Source organism: Nomascus leucogenys, chromosome X (assembly GCF_006542625.1).
Source record: "Nomascus leucogenys isolate Asia chromosome X, Asia_NLE_v1, whole genome shotgun sequence".
Taxonomy (NCBI): Eukaryota; Metazoa; Chordata; class Mammalia; order Primates; family Hylobatidae; genus Nomascus; species Nomascus leucogenys.
The window spans coordinates 63,684,902-63,703,618 of record NC_044406.1 but is presented as its reverse complement, the minus strand read 5'-3'; the positions used below and the strand labels follow the sequence as shown (position 1 = coordinate 63,703,618).

General features: G+C 46.1%; 1 protein-coding gene across 1 annotated transcript in view; it reads right to left on the bottom strand.

The window, feature by feature from the left end:
* NHSL2 (NHS like 2) overlaps positions 1–6,991 on the bottom strand; it is a 250,965-nt gene extending 243,974 nt beyond the window's left edge. The window contains exon 1 of the mRNA XM_030806801.1: positions 6,513–6,991. Coding sequence (XP_030662661.1) covers positions 6,513–6,792 — 280 coding nt within the window. The 5' untranslated portion in view covers positions 6,793–6,991. The remainder of the gene's footprint in view (positions 1–6,512) is intronic.
* Positions 6,992–18,717: the final 11,726 nt, after the last annotated feature.

The following is an 18,717-nucleotide window of genomic DNA, read 5'->3' as shown; positions in this document are numbered from 1 at the left end:
GGGGGCTTATTCTGAGTCAGGAGGTGCCTTGCTCCCTCTCCTCCTGAATCACTGGCAGTGAATTCCTCCCCCACACCAGCTCTCTCACATATCCAAGGCTTTGCACAGGCTACTTCCTGAGCCAGGAATTCCCTCCCCCGCCTTCTTCAACCTTCAACGGCCAGCTCCAGATCATCCTTCAGAACTCAGACATCACATCTTCCTGGAAGCTTCCCTCAACCTCTGTCCTGAGTCAGATGTGCCTCCTCTGCCTTGTCCCGGTAGCCTAGGCCTTGTCTCCAAGGCACTATGGCTCACTGCTCTCCCCACTGGGCTGTGGGCCTGCATCCTAGTTCTTCATCCCCAGAAACCAGCACAGGGCAGGGCCCAGAGTCAAGTACTCAATAAGTGTGCAATGGCTAGAAAGAAAGAAAGAAGGTATTCAATCTAACAGGTATTTATTAAGTGCCTATTAGGTGCCAAGCATTGTTTTGGGAGCTGGAGACAACAGTAAAAACAGATAAAGACTCCTACCCTCAAAGGAGCTTATATCTTATTGAGGAGCTTACATTTTAGAAAGAGAGGGAGGGAGGAAGGGAATGGAAGGGAGGAAAGGAGGGAGGGAGGGAGGGGGAGGGAGAGGAGGGAGGGAGAGAGGGAGGGAGGGAGGAAGGGCTGCCTAATTGCTCAAACCTCCCAAGTTAACTGACTGATACCTAGTGGTCTTGTGCATGACCTCATACAAAGCACTTTACTGCAAACTACCTGTACACTTAATAAACATACCTCCTGTTTGTGGCATTATTAAAGTAGTTTTGACTGTTAAGATATTGCCATCCTGTGTCCTCTAACTTGAAAACTTCGATGAGGGCTTATTTGAGTGAAATCGTGAAATTCCACAGAGCAGAGAAGAGCTGATAGCTTGAACCAGGAAGGCCAGCGATTCCCAACTGAGAGTAGAGGACTCTAGAGGACCATAGAGTTATCACAAGAAGTCTGTAAGTTTGCAGATCCACCAAGCATTGTCTATGGACTGAATAAGCACTACTCTTCATATGCATGAAGATAACATTATAGTGTTTAAAACTGCAAATTCATTTAAAAGCATTGCTAAATTCACAATAACACTAACAGAATGACAGATTGGTTTTTATTTTTGTTTTTACCATAGGGAATTCTAAAAGTCCAAATTCCATCTTTGGACCCCAAACCGGACTGAGCAGAAGATCTTCTGGTATGTGAACTAGGGTCCTGGTTCTGGTTATCAGCTCTCCTCCACCTAAATAAGACCTGATTCCCAGGCACCACATGCTGATGTGGTCGGGAATGAGATGGCACCTACCTCTGCAGCTTGGGAGCTCCTCGAAGGGAGACATTGGGTCTTATTTACCTCTGGGTCTTTAGCACCCAGCACAAAGGTCAGACAGGGTCCAGACACAGTTGTGCCCACTTTTCGAGGTTAGAAAATAATGATCTAAGGAAAAGATGATTTGAGGCCTTCAGAAAGGGAATAGAGCAGCAAAGCCAGTGAGTCTGTTAAGCTACTTGAGCACTGAAGGATAAGAAATCCATACCCTGTAAATGTGTATGCTAAATGCACTTTTGGTAATAATTTTACTTTCTTGTTCCCATTGGTTTTTAATAAAAGGTGCCTTCTGAAATGCCAACTAGCCTCTACTAGAATAACAGAAAATAGTCAGGATGCAGGGGTGTGGCAAGTAGTGTTTACAACTGGATTGAAAGCTACAAGGGAGAAGAACAGGTATAAAGATGGCAGAGGGATCAGGAGTGATTGTGACAGTGTCAGGGTCACTGGCCAGCCACCCCTTCCCACCTGAAGATCCTTTTTCTGGAGCAATTTTCCATTCAAAGAAGACTATGTTTTGCTTTAACAAGAGAGCCTGTTGCCTCACACCTATTCTCTATATTCTCTATATGAGAAAGTTTGACCTTCCTTTCTCCTCTCCAGCTTCAGCTCACCCCTGGCCACAGCTACAGAACCACAGGGTTCCCTCAGTTACTAAAGGTAACAGGAGTTATTTCTCATCCTGGACAAGTTCCAACTAGAGAAAATGCCAAGACAGTGACTCTCGAAGAACAACTGACTTTGAACTTAGCATCACTGCAGAGGGCAGAGCACTAGTCTGGTTGTCAGAAGGCATGGCTTCTAGGTGGAGGCCTCCTGTCACTGGCCTGCTGTGTGACCCAGCGGGTACCACATTCCCAAATCAGCAGATTAAATACATGATTAGGCCACCAACAGCAGGGGTACAAAAGACAGAGAGGAAGGGAGAAAGAATCTAGTAAGATATTTTAATTTCAACATCCATGTGAGCTTTGAGTCATTTAAAAAGAGTAACATTTTTGTTTAAAGGTTTAGTATTGCTTTCACTTGGAATTACATATGGGGAGGCACTAAAATCTTTTCAGCACTCATGACTACTGAAGGTCTTGATCCAGCTGGGTGCCTTTGCACAGGTACCTTCCCCTTTCTGGGTCTGGGATGTCAAGTGTTATGACACATATGGTGGTTAATGACTGAATTGTTGGTACCACACCAGAGAAGTACAGGAACAGATGATGTAAATATACCACTCTCCTCCTAAAATCTAATCAATGTCATCAAGGTCAAAGTTGAGCCCAAGAGCCATAACTTGAATCTTCTCCTATTACTCTACTATTCCAACATCCTGACACTTTTATCACTTTAGCTATTCATGTGTCTAAAAAAAGAGAAGATTAAATTTCTTGTTTCTAAAGTGGAAGAAATTCTAGTGGACATTTTGGTATGCAGATTTCCAGGGAAGATGTTTTCAACACATGGAAATACCATGAAGCAGACCAGGAATTTCACGGTATTTAAAAAGAAAATGGAAAGCGGGGTGGGGTGGGAAGAGAAAAGAAAATGGGTTTGCTTCCCCCTCCATACTCTGTCAACCCTCTGTCCCAGGAGCCTAGGGGGATGAAACGTACCACAGAGACAAAGTAAGCCCTGGCTGAGTGCCTGTTCCAAGTCCCCAAATTCCTGCCACCCTCCCCACTCCATCTGACTCAAGAGGCCATCTCTTCTCTTCATTAGCAAGGACGGTCAGACTCAGGGTCCACAACACCTCATCTAATGGCAAACTCATTGCAGTCTGGAGGTGCTTTTTTCATTTTTTCATCACTGTATAGGTTTACAACAGTCTATCCTCACACTGGAATTATGATTTAAACACAAATAAACCAGCTGTCCTTTCTGATTTGGAACCAGAGTTGCCATAAAGTTGGAAAATCAAGAGGTAGGAATTTTACATAAAGATGAAGAGGGAGTTTCCACCATGGGCCCAACTGGCTTTATTCAAGCCAAAATAATTGTAAGAAGCAACAGAACATCTTTCCCACAGCAAGTTCATGAGCTAGTGTAACATGATAGTTTTCCAGTGTTATTAAACATACCTAGAATTATCTAGCCCTTCAGTGACTTCCTTAATGGCAAAGGAGATATTATATCCCTAGGCGGATGGCCTGATTGCTTTTGTAATTATCATCTAAGCACCTACAAACATTACATAGATCTCCAAGGGAGGAGTTGGAAAGCTTAGATTGACTCAGCATATGGTGGCAGGCATGGAGCTATTTCCCAATGGCTTTGACTATACCATTTTTTAGATGAAGAACCCAGCGTACAGGCCACAGATGCCATAAAACAGGACACATTCAAAACCAGATGTGGGGAAAACCTCAACTTATAGGCAGGGCTATGCCTAGGGTGTGGTAACTGCCACAGATCCACAACCACAGGGGCCTTCTGCAGTCCTGTGGTCTACCCTCTCCTCCTTCCATCCCCATCCCCCACACCATACCAGTTACAAGAGCTTTTAGGGCAGTCTCAAAGGGGTTCAAGTTACCAAAGAACAGCCTTCTGTGGAGTGGGTGGGATGTTGCGAGGCAACTAGCCTAGCCCAGTCCACCCCTGTAACCTTGAAGATGGTGGGGGCATGACCCATGATTGTGATTGTGTAGAGAAGCACCTTCAACTTCTTCAGCATCCACTTTCTCCTCCTCTATCTCGCTCCTCCTCTCTCTATCCTCCCCCTGCTGCTTCTCAGGGCCCCAGCCCAGCCTGCAGGCTATGGGCCAGTCTGACTTGCCACTACTCAGTCAGTGGCAGCCAAGTTGTCACTACAGGGAGGCTATATGCTGCTGGCCTGTCAGCTGTCATTCACTCTGGCCATGTTGCTTTCCAACCTTCCTCCCACCTTCCCAGGTTTCTCCTGCCCCATGGTCAAAATAAATAGCTAGAGGAAGAATCTGAGGGAAATCCAGACAGATGGAGGATATGCAGGGTAAAATGCTGACCCCCAGCAAAATGGTCAGTAATGGGAATCCTAGGAGGAAAATGCATAGGGAAGAAAACAGGGCAAGATATGACAATGTTCATTTATTTACTTATTTACGGTCAAAATCTAATATTCGGCTTGCTAAACACCCTGTTGAAGCTTATGCCTGAGCGACAAGGGAGTGGCCAGATGGTGCACTGATTATGCTCCCCAACTCTCTTTGCATTTGGCACTTATGTTCAGACCATTGCTGAGAAGGCCTAATTTCAGTGCTACCCAATCACAGCTCCTGAAGAGAAAAGTGTGCACTGAGAACTTCAAGGAGAGTCTAAGGTAGGGCATTAGACCAGAAAATGGAAAATCAGACCTTTTCACCAACTTACAGAAGGTAGCTGTGTTCCATTTATGCAGCAGTCCCTTGGGTGCCTCTGAGCCGTGGGACATGTACATTCTCAAAAGCAAGAGGCCACACCAGGGATGAGAGATGGCCACTCTTCCCATTCTTGAAAACTGCCAAGAAGCCAAACCAATGGTAATTTAACTTAACAATTGTTCCTCTCCATTGCAAGCTATCCATTGCATAAAGCCATCTCTTTCTAACCTAGCAGATCACCGGAGAGCGTTAGGTCCCAAACGTGACTTGGTGAAGCCCTGCCTTCCCTCCCACAGAAAGGGCTCGCTAATTCAGTGGACAGGAAGGTAGAGTTGAAAAAACTGTCCTTAACTTACCCTACTGAACTCAGTAGGTGGCTCTCTGCAAACTGTAGGGATTTTGAAAACTACTCCTCAAGCTGACTTATCAAATTTCTCCTAGACTAATCTTGTTATCAGTGGGATCCCAGCAAAAAACTGAGCCCCTGCCATGCAGAGGCTCCTGGTCCAGCGTCTACATTCCATCTGGCAGTCATCTGTGGCTTCCACCTTTCTTTTCCAATAGGACTCAGTTCATTTATCTCCACCAGAGACCTCTGCCATCTACCTCAGAGGTCAGAGACCTTTATGAAGAGAGGTGCCAGGGCCTGACTCCAGTCCTTCTGGAAGGGGTGGGGATGGGGTGGGGTCTGCAATGAAGAGGGGCTGGCCCAGGCAATTCTTTCCCAAGTTAGCTGGAAGCTTGCACTCAGAAATCAGCCAGCAGTCATCTTCTGCCTCCATCGGAAACTTTCTGGCCACACTGCTCCTTCTCTCCCCAGCTTTCTGGAGGAACCGATTGGCCCTGGTACCTGGCATGCCGCAGCTGTAGTCAGCATTTCCAGCCTACTCAGTCCCCTTGCTTTCAGCAGAAGTCCCACACTCTCAGGGGCACTGCATTTCCACAGACGGAGGGTTCCCCGTGTAAAGTGTTGAGATCCAAAACAGTAAAGGACAAGGGCTCGCGTAGCTCCCCTACCCTCTCACACGTCCCGCGTGCTCAGTGAAGGCACCACTGGGACCTGGTGTTTCTCAGGCATGGCTGATTCCTAAAGTGAATGCGCTTCAGGAAACTGATGATAGTTTCTTTAAATGATTCTCTCCAGCAAATAGCAGCCAGACCCTAGCGGTAGTGGGTAGGGGGTCAGCGAAGCCCCGGACATTCTCCCCTCCCCCCTCCCGGCCACTCCCCAGCACAGCGGCCCAAAACGTGCGGAGAGAAGCAAGCGGGAGGGCGCTCAGACACTCCTGTGAGTGCGAGCCGCGTCCACGCTCCAGCGGGAAGTTGCACAGGTTTAATGCCTGTAGGCACCACCGCCGGCTCCTGCCGCCGCGTAGGTGGCGGTCGGCTCCGGCGCGCTTTCTGAAGTGGCCGAGCTCCTAGACAGCAGCAAAGAAGCCAGCGGCTCGGCCATTTAGCTCCCGACGCGGCGATGAGGAGGGCGCCGAGGGCCTGGGGCTAGGTAGGCGGGTGGGGGGAGTATCGGCCAAGCCGTCCTGGACCCAGCGGGTCCCCCCCCAACCCCAGGAGGCGGCCACCAACCCCAGGGTCGGGAGTCCCAAGGGCACGGGGCCACTCCGGACGGCGCGACCGGGTCCAAGAGCAGGAAGTTCCAGCGGTAGGGCGGCTGTGGGGCGGAGGCGGGGGTCGGGGAAATGGGATCCCCTCACTCCCCGAATGGAGGGGAGGGGAGGGGCGGAGAGAGGCGGGGAGAGGGTGAGCACAGTGCTAAGCGCCGACCGGCGCCCCTAGAGGCGGGGTAGACGCGGGGCCGCGAGCCACCGGGGCGCCGTTTTTACCTAGCTCTTCCTCGTCCTCCTCCGGGCCAAGCAGGCGGCAGGGAAGGCGGCGGCGGAGGCGCACGGTGCGCCGGTACAGGCTGTCTGTGCGGCGCCCCAGGGCCAGCAGGTGCCCCTCGAGGTCCTCGAGCAGAGCCAACGAGTGGCCACAGAGGTCGGCGAGCTGCCGGAGCAGGCTGAGCGCTGCCAGGTGGCTCACGTCGCGGAGCTCCGCCAGCTGCTGCGGCGGGTTGCGCGGGCACAGGCGCTGGGGTACCACCGTGCGCCTGTAGAACGGCATCCCGGCCGCGGGCGCGGGCGCGGGCGCAGGGGACCAGCCTGGCGGCGCGGCGGACTCACCCCGAGCAGCGCCCTGGCCCGAGCGCCTCTGAGCGGCGGCCCCAGCTCCGGGCGTAGCAGGCCCCTGGGCGCGGGCCGGAGAGCGTGCGGGCGCCAAAGACGACGGGCGGGTAGGCGGGCTGACGGGTTCCTCGCCTAGAGCGCCGGCTCCCCCGGGGCTGCACACTCGCCGGAGCCACCAGTCCCTCTGACTCTGCTTCGCCGGGCTCCTCCTCCTCCTCCCCCTCCTCCTCTCTTTTCTCCTCCTCCTCCTCCTAGCTCTGCTACTTCGGGATCCCCCCACCCACCTTTTTTTTTTTTTTTTTCTTTTGCGGTCAGAGATTCGCAGATTAACGCTTGATCCGGGAGAGGGAGAAAGGGAAGTAGGAGTAAAAAGAGCGAGCTGGAGCGTGAAAGAAGGAATGTCTGCGTGAGGGGGGACGTAAGGTACGGTGTAGAATGTGTGCCTCGGTCTTCCTGAGGAGCTCCACTCCCAGTTCTGATGGTTAAAGTTATTTTCTGCTTTTTTTTTTTTAACTTAAACTTTTTCTTCATAATTACAAAAAAAAAAAAAAAAAAAAAAAAACCACAACAACAAAATTCAAGCACACCCGCGCCCACACCAGCGGGTAACCAGCGAAGACCGACTGAACAGTTTGACTTCATTGATCTAGCTTTCCTTTCCCAAACGTACTCTGTGCCATGCACGGGCTAGACTAGGCTGTGAATACAACCTTCTAGCACCCATGAGCTTGGAAATAAGGACCAAAGAACCAAATATCTTATTCGACTGTTCAGGAAGACAATGTCTCGAGGGAGTCCCACAGTGCCTGGACATTGTAAAGCCATTGGAGTGGATGAATAGAAACAAACCCATTTTCTGGAACAATAGACTTAATTCAGATAGAGGGACGCCACTCCATAGTTTATGCAAAAAGAGAGCCCAGGGACGCCTCCTTCTGGTAGGGTCCGCCAGCTGGGATAGGCTCTATCCCTGGCCAGGCTGGGCTGCTGGGATGCTCTCCGAGGAGGGTTACAGGAGCCGAGATGTGCTTTCAGTGCAGGCAACCCTGTGGTCACGGCCTGATTTCTCTCCATTCCAGAAGGCAGAAAAGAGGAGGCACATTATTGTCGTCAGAAAACCAGAGTACGTGGGCCTATGTCCTCGTGCACTTAGGACCTTTCCACTCAGAACGCTTATTTTCAACACACTGAGCTCCCATCTGACTCTCCTCTAACCCTCTCCTTTGACTTTGGTGTGCTTCGGTTTCTTCCTTCTCTTCATTCTCATTTTTCCTCTTACAAATGTTCACATCCTTATAATCCTTTATAATCTATTAGCAAAACACTTTTTTTTTTAAGAGACAAGATCTACCACGGTCACCCTGGCTGGAGTGCAGTGGTGTGGTCACAGCTCACTGCAGCCTTGAATTCACTCTGGGCTCAGGGGATCCTCTGGTCTCAGCCTCATGAGTAGCTAGGACTATAGGCACGTGCCACCACTCCTGCTAATTTAGTTTTTATTTTTTGAAGAGACGGAATCTCCCTATGTTGCCCAGGCTGGCCTTAAACTCCTTGGCCCCAAGCAATCCTCCTGCCTCAGCCTCCCAAAGCACTGGGATTACAGGCATGAGCCACCACACTGGCCAGTAAAACACTTTGAACAGAATACCTGCATCTACATTAATGATTCTGAGCGTGGCCTGTTTTCATGCATTCCTTCAGATAATTAATTGTCCCTGAAGCAGTTCAAGAAGGTTCTACAACTAGTATATTTCAAAATTGCTAATAGATTCTAAATGTTCACACCACAGAAAAATGGTAAATATGTGAGGTAATGGATGTTAACTAGCTTGATTTAATCATTCCACAATGTATTAATATATATACATCAAACCACATCGTGCCCCATAAATATATATAATTGTTTGTCAATTAAAAATAAAGTAAAAGCGTAATCCGATTTCCCTTTTCAGCATATAGTTGTTTCTTGTTTAGTAAATTAGAACATGGATATTAGAAAAGTTGGGTTCTGATTAAAATAAGAATCAACAAATGGGCAAAAGACTTGTACCCTTTCTGAAATGTAAAATCCAGTTGCAGAATAAAAACCCCAAATTCTCTATTTGGCAAACTCAAACCTGAGCCAAGAGAGCAACTGGCAGGAAGCAGGGACTTGGCTGGACTCTCCAGGGATACTTTTCCTTGACCTATGAGCTGTTTAGACTGATCTCTGCTCTGGAGAAGAAGAAATGAGGTATGAGCAGATTGAAGGAGACTGTGTGGTCAGAGCTTCACTGTCTGAGCACAGCAGGCCTGGACTGGGCCTGGTCGCTGAGCCTCCCTCACTACTCTGATTCCTGAGGCTGATGAATCTTTCAGAGATCTATAATAACAAGTCCAATTCCAAGCAAACCAGCTTTGGCCCTACCCCCTTTCCCCCAGCCTAGTCTGCTCTCACTCCAGCCTCATCAATGAGACGGCCCTGGCTTTCATCAAGGAAACATCAAGCACTTGCAATGGAGTCACTTCACAGCAGAGCCCCTCCTCCCTTGCCAGGACTAGAGTGGATCCGCATGTATGATGGAAGAAGCCAAGGGAATATAAGTTGTCACCTTGCTTCTTATCCAGTCTCTTCCCAACAGGAAAGGTGAGACCTCGAATAAGGGGCTGCCTTGGGTTCAAGAGGTGAGCAGAGATGCAGAAAGCTGCAGAGGAAGGAGCGTAGGGAGCCAGGCTCTGGTATGTGGAGGGAAAGTTAGAGTTCTTGAAATACCATGCTCCAGCCAAGCTGGCTGGGCAGGAAAGCAGCTAGGGTAAAGTGTCCTCTCCTGTGCTCCCACATCACCCTCTAGCACAGTATCTGGCACAGTGTACTGGAGGGTGATATGAACATCCTTGTTTAATAGTAATACTAATATTCCTCTGTAATAATATTGTCTCCCCCACATGATTGTTAGCTGCATGGCAGCAGGAACTGCATCTGTCTTGTTCACTGCTGTATGCCCAGTGCCAAGCCCAGTGACGGGTACACAGTAGGCACTCTGAAAATGCCTGCTGAATGAATGAATAAATGGAGGATTATAGGCAGAGCAAGACATGAAGAGCCTTACTAAAGGATTTAACTCAGCCGAAGGGGCTATAGAGAGTCATTGTGGATTCTGGAGTAGAACATTGCCTGACACAAGGAAGGAAGTGCTTAAGAACTTTTTATGTAGAGGCCAAGGCTGCTACGCCCCACCTGTGCTCACATCTCCAGGGCCAAGTAGCCAGAAAGTGCTCTGTGAATTCAACATTTGCTTTGATTTGCCTATAAACCTTGGCATTTCACATTCAGAAGGAGAGAGAGAAAATGAAGGTGCAAAGAAGAGAAGGGGAGGCCCTTGACAGCCAAGCCAGACCTGAAAGTGCTGGATGCTTCCCACGCACCCACCAACTCCCATGCTCCAGGCCTGCAGCAGTTCATCCTGACACCAGATTTTGGAGTTGCACTCTGAGCCTGAGCCTAAGCACCTGTGGAATCAGGTATGGATCCGACCTAGAAACAGAGACGGAAGGAGTAGCCAGAGAGGCAGGAGGAAATGGGAGCACTGACCACTCAAGACCAGTAAGGCCTCTGCTTTCCTTCCCATCTCCCAACCTGCCTTCCTAGCTGCTGCTAAGAACCTAGAATTTCAATAAAAATGAACTTGAAAGAATAAATAAGTGACACAGGATATGCCATTTCTCCTTCTTTGAGCTGGCAGTTTCCACAGCTGCGAAATGAAAATTTATGAGCAAACCTCATGTAACCTACCCAGCTTCCCAGTACAGCCCTCAGTCTTATTTCAGGATGAGAAACAAGAAAACTGCCTCCATGTTGCTACCTCTCAAATATGCCAGATAGTAGCAACTTGGTGGCTAAGAAGGGATGTTGGCTTTCTCTTTGATATTCCTCTACAGTCAATTGTTTTATCTAAGTTTTTTTTTTTTTTTTTCTTTCTGGTTTTAGGGACAAAGTCTTGCTATGTTGCCCGGACTGAACTCGAACTACCCGGCTCAAGCAATCCTCCCAAGTAGCTGGAACTATAGGCTCGCACTGTGTTTTATCTAAGTTTTAAGAATATATATTTGGGCCGGGCACGGTGGCTCACGCCTGTAATCCCAGCACGTTGGGAGGCCAAGGCGAGCGGATCACGAGGTCAGGAGATCGAGACCATCCTGGCTAACACGGTGAAACCCCGTCTCTACTAGAAATACAAAAAATTAGCCGGGCGTGGTGGCGGGCGCCTATAGTCCCAGCTACTCGGGAGGCTGAGGCAGGAAAATGGCGTGAACCCGGGAGGCGGAGCTTGCAGTGAGCAGAGATGGTGCCACTGCACTCCAGCCTAGGCGACAGAGCAAGACTCCGTCTCAAAAAAAAAAAAAAAAAAAATATATATATTTCACCCCACACCCTCTTGCCATGAGACTCAATAAAAATATATATACAGCCAGTAGGGGTATGAAAAGCTGCTCGTTAATCCTAACTCTAACATTCTGTTCTCTGGTTCTAAGTGTCTGTACCAAGAGAAATTAACAAGAATTGGCAAATACTAGATTGAATCGACTCTCTTTTTAAATGTCATTTACCCTTTTTGGTATAAATGCATGGCTCTGCAGTTAAGAATACAATTAAACTCTCTCTCCTCAGATATGCAGCCCAGTAGCCCAAAGAAATCGAACTGGCAGCTTTTCAGTGAGATAGAGCCTATAATTCAATTAACAATGCAGACAGTATCAAGGCTAATCAACACTACACTCTGAAAAGAGAGGGATTTGTGGATTAAGTTTATCTTTATAATGATTATTAACAATTTATCAAAACAAATATAAGAGTTGATAAATTATTAATGAAGCATGCAAAGTTAAAAAAAAAAAAGTGGGTACACTGAGTGGATCAGTGCTACAAGATTTGAGAGGAAAGAGCATGGCATACTTCTGCCCTAGAGGCAACAGAGGCTTCGCTGAGTTGAAGGGATGTAACCCCAGAGCTGGGCCTCCAAGGGTGGACTGGAAACTTACATGGCCATCAATCATCTTCTAGGGCAGTAAGTGTGTGAGCCAAAGACGGCTCAAGGTCCTAAAATAAATTCCTTTCAGTCCAGTCTCAATGCTTAACACACATGGGGCAAACCCTTCAAGAATTCCATGAGGAAATAAACCTTTATTTCAAAAATAAACTTTGATGTTGTTTGAACTTTGACCCTGACTCTGAGCCCAGGCTGAGACTTCGAAAAAAGACTTGTGGCATTTTGAAGGAAACTATGGGAGATTTCAGCAGAATGTGAACAAATTCTTTTTCAGTCCCTCATCTTCATGTCCTATGTAGATCCCCCCTCACCACCAATCCCTCACCTGCCACCCAACTGTCATGTTTTACCCGCTCTGTCTTGTTAGGATGAGACTATAATTAGGAACATTCGAATGTTGTTGCGTTTAATAGGTAATTTTATCTTAACATGCTTACTTTACACAAGAAAAATCATATTAAGCCACTCCCTGACTATCCTACTCTTGACCTGACAACCACCATTCCTCCTCTGCAAACCTCTGTCTCCCCACAAAATCCCAAAGCAGTAAGTAAAAGTCCTTAATCCCCCCAGAATGGGCTATGTATGCCACGTAATGACATGTCTTCAGTGTGTTTGATATTAAGGCTAGATTTAGGTAATAACCATGTCCATGTACAGCATTACATTGGGTGTTGTCTTAGTCCATTTGGGCTGCTATAACTAACTGCTATAATAAACTGAGTGGCTTATAGATAAAAGAAATTTATTTCTCACAGTTCTGGAAGCTGGGAACTCCAAGATAAGGTGATGGCAGATTCAATGTCTGTTCCCACCTCCTGGTTCATAGATGTTGCCTTCTTGCTGTGTCCTCACATGGTGGAAAAGGGCAAGGCAGCTCTCTGGGGCCTCTTTTATAAAGGCACTAATCCCATTCATGAGGGTCCCAACTCATGATCTAATCACCTCCCAAAGGTTCCACCTCCCAATATCATCATATTGGGAATTAGGTTTCAACATGTGGATTTTGGATGGAACACAAACATTCAGGCCATAGAAGAGGTTGTTATATAGATCAGGATTTTGTGATTAATTATGGAGAAATACTGAATCTGAATAACGTGTCAGTTTTATCAAGCACCCAAATATAGGTAGATAAGTGATCAGTATTCCTTCTCTATAGGAAGCTAGGCAGAAAAACGTAGTGATAACAGCCAAACACAGGCTTTGGAGATCCACTGATCTGATTTCAAATCCCCAGCTCCATTGCTGGCTGTGTGTCTTGGACAGGTTACTTATACTCTTGGTGCCTCAGTTTCCTCATCCATAAAATGGATGTGGCCAATATTCAATTAGTGTGTGTGAGTGTGGCTGTACTGATTGTCTATAGGTGTCCGTCCTGCTTGGCTAGGGCCTATGCCATACATTAAATATTATGAATATCACTCCTAAAAATGGGGATAACAGTGGTACTTACCTTATGGGATTATTCTCAGGATTACACGAGATAATGTTCATAAAGTGCTTAGCACTGTGCTTGGCACATAGGAGGCACTCAGGAAATGTTAGCTCCTATTATTAGCAGTATAGATAGTAGTTTCCTATTTATGAAAAGGAAGGGACTTTTTTTCTCCCTTCTCCATCCTGGGTCAACATAGCCTCAAGTCCTTACTTCAGAGTTTCTGAAGAATTTATTAAAATCAGGAATAGTCTAGATCTTGTCTCTTGCCAAATTAGCTTTTAATTTGTCATAGGCTTTCTGACATTCAGGTTGTCTCAACTTCTTTATCAAGCCTTTCTCAGCCAAATTAGTAAGATTTATTAGGTTAAACTGCATTACAAACTTGTGGCAATAACAAGTGCTGGCCCTCATTTGCTTCTTTATGTCTGGGTTGTCCCACTTCCCAATCATCTTAGCTATATCTTAAATAAGTAGGATTCTATTGGTTACTCTCTAGCCCAGAATCATCACCTTGGACAATCTAAATGGATGCTTGCTCAACTCCTTAGTAAGCCCAGTTTCTGGAGTTACCCAGAGAACAGTCACCAAATATCTTAGATGAGTTTACATATTTACATTAAAAATGACGATCTCATCACCATATGCAATTGCAGGATCAATTGCATATATTATCAATTGCAGACAAGAAAATATTATCCACCACCAAAATACAGTGAAAGCTTTCTTATTCCAAAGGGAAATAGATTCCATTTTTAGTCACTATCAAAGCACACCAACTGAATATTTGCCTTGTCCGTTTTATGGGTAAGTAAACTGAAGCACAGAGAGTATAAAGTAATCTGCCCAAGAAACACCAGCCATGTTGGTCTTGGCCTTGTGTATGCTAGGATGCTTTGGCTGTAAGCAACAAAAAATACAACTCAAAGTTGACAATAAGGACATTTATTATCTCATAAAATAAGAAATAAAGAGTAGGCACTAAGTTTGGTTAATTCAGATGCTTGACAACGTTATCCAAGAGCTAGGTTTTCTCTGTCTTTCTGCTTTGCCATCATTGGCATGTTGGCTTTATTCCCAGGCTAGATGCCATTTAGGGGCTGGAGCAGTATACTTCTTTATATACATCCAGAGGAAGAGAATAAAAAAAAAACACTCTCCCAAACATGGAATAAATATTTCCCCCCATTTTCACTGGACAGATGCCCATCTTCAAAGCATTATCTGTCATCAGGGGAATGTACTGACACATTCTAATCAGCACACACATGGAGCCAGGTGTGGAGTGGATACCTGTACAAAAGTGAGGTTCTGTTAGGAAGGAGGGAAGCCCCATGACTGAGTGCAGCAAGGATACTAAGGTCTATTCCAGGGAGAAATGGGACCCTTCTGATGGTCATTCTTGGCTTGAGGATAAACTGACAGCTCAAGGATTCCTCATAACTGACCTGAATCATAGACTGATGGGCCTCTTACCCTCCCCCAGTTCCCTCCACATATTTTCTCAGGAACTTTCCTGATACATTTCTTGCACATCTAATCCTGTCTTGATATCTGCTTCTCAGAGGACCTAGGCTCAAACAATCACCAATCAACCAACTCAATAAACTCTTCTCCATCCTTATTATACTGGACGTCTCCGTAGCATTTGACAATGATGACCACATCCACATTCTTGAAACTTCATCCTGCCTTTTCTTCTCTTTCTTTCTTTCTTTCTTTCTTCTTTCTCTCTTTCTCTTTCTAATTTCTTTCTTTTTTCTTTCCTTCTTTTTCTGTCTTCTTTTTTCTCTTTCTTCTTTTTTCTTTCTCTTTCTCTTTCACTTTTTCTTTCTCCTTCTTTCTTCTTTTTTCTTTTTCTTTTTCTTTCCTTTTTTCTTTCTCTTTCTTCTTTCTCTTTCCCTTCCTTCTTCCCTCCCTTCCTTCCTCCCTCCCTTCCTCCCTCCTTCCCTTCCTCCCTCCCACCCTTCCTTCCTTCCCATTCCTTCCTTCCTTCTTTCCTTCATTCCTTCCTCTTTCCTTTTCTTTTCTCTTTTCTTTTCTTTTGAGATGGGGTCTCATTCTGTCACCGAGGCTGGAGTGCAGTGGTGCAATTATAGCTCACTGAAGCCTCAAACTCCTGGGCTCAAGCGATCTTCCTACCATCTCTACTAAAAATACAAAAAATTAGTCGGGCGTGTTGGCGGGCGCCTGTAGTCCCAGCTACTCGGAGAGGCTGAGGCAGGAGAATGGCGTGAACCCGGGAGGCGGAGCTTGCAGTGAGCCGAGATTGCGCCACTGCACTCCAGCCTGGGCGATAGAGCGAGACTCCATCTCAAAAAAAAAAAAAAAGATTCAGATTCCCCAAGCTCAGAGCTCCTCTCCTGTAATGCTACCCACTATGTGTGCAGGTGACACCTGGCCTTCTTTGTGCTGCTCTATGGGAATTGGTACTCAGGAAACCAGTATAAGAAAATACAAATACTCTGGCTATGCTATCATTGTAATAAAGTCATTTGTCTCTGATCCAGCAGTCTCATGTCTCTTGCAAACATCTATGAAACTAAGACAGGCTAACTTGTTAGCTTGCAAATAAAGTAAAATTTCACACCCCTCACAATTCTTGCCATCTTTTCTCGTCTCATCTCTCACTACACTCTACTTAATCAACTCATGATTGGGAGAGGTTAAGAGTACAATGATCTATCCTCCATCCTCTATGTTACTATAGCCTAGAGTGAAGAGGGGATGCCAGAATTCCACAAGCTCCTAGTAAGAAACCTATGACTTTGTATTGGGGAAAGGGAAATAATCAGACTTTGGGGAGATTACTGGACACTGGCTCTGAAATGACCCTAATTCTTGGTGACCCAAAATATCACAATGGTCCACTAGTCGGACTAGAGGTTGGTGGAGGTCAGGTGATTGATGGAGTTTTAGATCAGGTCTAACTTGCAGTGGGCCCATTGTGTTCTCAAACCCACTCTGTGGTCATTTCCCCATTTTCAGAATGCATACTTAGAAGAGACATATTCTGCAACTGATAGAATCTTCACATTATGTCCCTGATATTTGGAATGAGGGCTATTACATTAGCCCTCATTTGGAAAGGCCAAATGGACACCACTAGAACTGTCTCTGTCTACAAAAATAGTAAACCAAAAGCAATAATGCATTCCTGGAAGGACTGCAGAGATTAGTGCACTATCCAGAATGTGAAAGATTCATGGGTAGTGATTCCCATTACTTCCTTACTCAACACACCTATTTTGCCTGTCCAGAAGACAATTAGATCTTAGAGAATGACAGTGAAATAAATCAGGTGGTGAATCCAATTGCAGCTGCTTTTGCTGTTTTGTTGCTTGAGAAAATTAACACCTCCTCTGGCAACCTGGTATGCAGCTACTGATATAGTAAATGCTTTTCTGTATGCCTGTCAACAACGACCACCAGAAGCAGTTTGCTTTCGGCTGGCAAGGCCAGCAATACCCCTTCACTTCAGAGGATGTTGAGACTTTTCCCCCAAGTCCTAAGAATCTGCACTGTGATTTACCTACAGGGATCTGCCAGAGGTTCTAGAGTGTCTATTTGCTATTGCCACTGAACATACCATCACATCTGCTGGAGCATATGACCCAAGTGGCAGAGCAGCTTGCAGTGCAGCCTTGACCTGTTACCAAGCCTTCTCTTGTACCTCAGGGGTAAATCTGTTCATTCTCATGTCCACAAGAAACTTTATTGCCTTTCCCTTCTAGTTAATATCATACTGGTCCATAAAATTGATGATGCTGTCCTGACTAGACCTGGTGAGCAGGAATTAGCAACTACTCTAAACAATGTGGTAAGACATTTGTGTGTCAGAGAATAGGAAATAAATCCTACAAACATTCAGGGATTTCCATCTCAGTGAAATTTCTTGGGGTCCAGCGATGTGGGGGGATGTCAAAACATTCATTCTAACCTAAAGGATAAATTATTGCATCTGGCTCATCCTACTAGCAAAAGAAACACCAAATCCAGGGAATTTTGGAGGCAAAATATACCTCATTGGGGTATGCTTCATTTACCAAGTGATTAAAAAAAACTGCTAGTTTTGAGTGACACCATGAGCAAGAAAAGGCTTGGCAACGCATCAAGCTTGCAGGTGCAAGCTGCTCTGCCATTTCACCCATATACACCAGCAGATCTGATGGGGTGTTCAATGCCAGTGGCAGATGGACATTCTGTTTGGAAACTCTGGCAGGCCCTTGTAGGTGAATCACAGTGTAGATCCTTAAGATTTGGAAGCAAAGCCTACCATCCTCTACAGATAATTACACTCATTTTGAGAAATAGTTTTTGACTTGCTACAGGGCCTCAGTGGAGACTAACTGTTACCCATGGGTCACCATGTTACCAGGCAATCTGAGCTGCTGATTATAAATTAAGTGTTGTCTGACTTACCAAGCCACAAAGTTTGCTCATTAAGCACTCCACTGTCAAATGGAAGTGGTATGTATGAGATTGGGCTTAAGCAGGTCCTGAAGGTTCAAGTACATTGTAGGAGGAAGAGGTCAAAATACCCATGGCTCCTACTCCTTCTACATTACCTTCTCACTATTAGCCTGCACCTATGAGTGGTTCCTGCAACTAGTTGACTGAGGAAGAAACAACTTAGGCCTGGTTTACAGATGGTTCTACAAAATATGCAGGCATCACTAGAAAGTGGCACTACAATCCCTTTCTGGGAAAGCCCTCAAAGACAGTAGGGAAGGGAAATCCTCTTAGTAAACAGAACTTTGAACAGTGCTCCTAGATATTCATTTTGCCTGGAAAGTAGAAATGGCCAGAGCTAAGAGTCTACAGGTTGACGGGCTGTGGCCAATGGCTTTGATGGATGATCAGAGACTTGGAAGAAACATAATTGAAAAATTAATGAGTTCTGGGGAAGAGGTACATGGCTAGAACTCACTGAATAGGCAAAGAATGTGAAGATATCTGTGTCCTATGTGAATGCTCACTAAAGGGTGACCTCAGCAGCGGAGGATTGAATAATCAAGTGGCTAAGACTACCTGCTGTACAGATACCAGTCTGCCTCTTTCCCTAGCTACTCCTGTCATTGCTCAATGGGCTCATGAAAAAAGTAGCCATGGTGGCAGGGACCAAGGTAATGCATGGGCTCAGCAACATGAATTTCTACCCTCCAAGGCCATCTTTGCTTCAGCCACTGCTCAATGCCCAACTGCCAGCAGCAGAGACCAACACTGACTCTCATATGGTTCCATTCCCTGGAGTGATCAGGCAGCTACCTGGTGGCAAGCTGATTACACAGGACCACTTCCATTATGGAAGGGGCAGTGTTTTGTTCTTACTGGATCCATTTTACTGATCCACTAGCAAAATTTTTACTTCCCATTCCTGCATACACATTTAGGATTG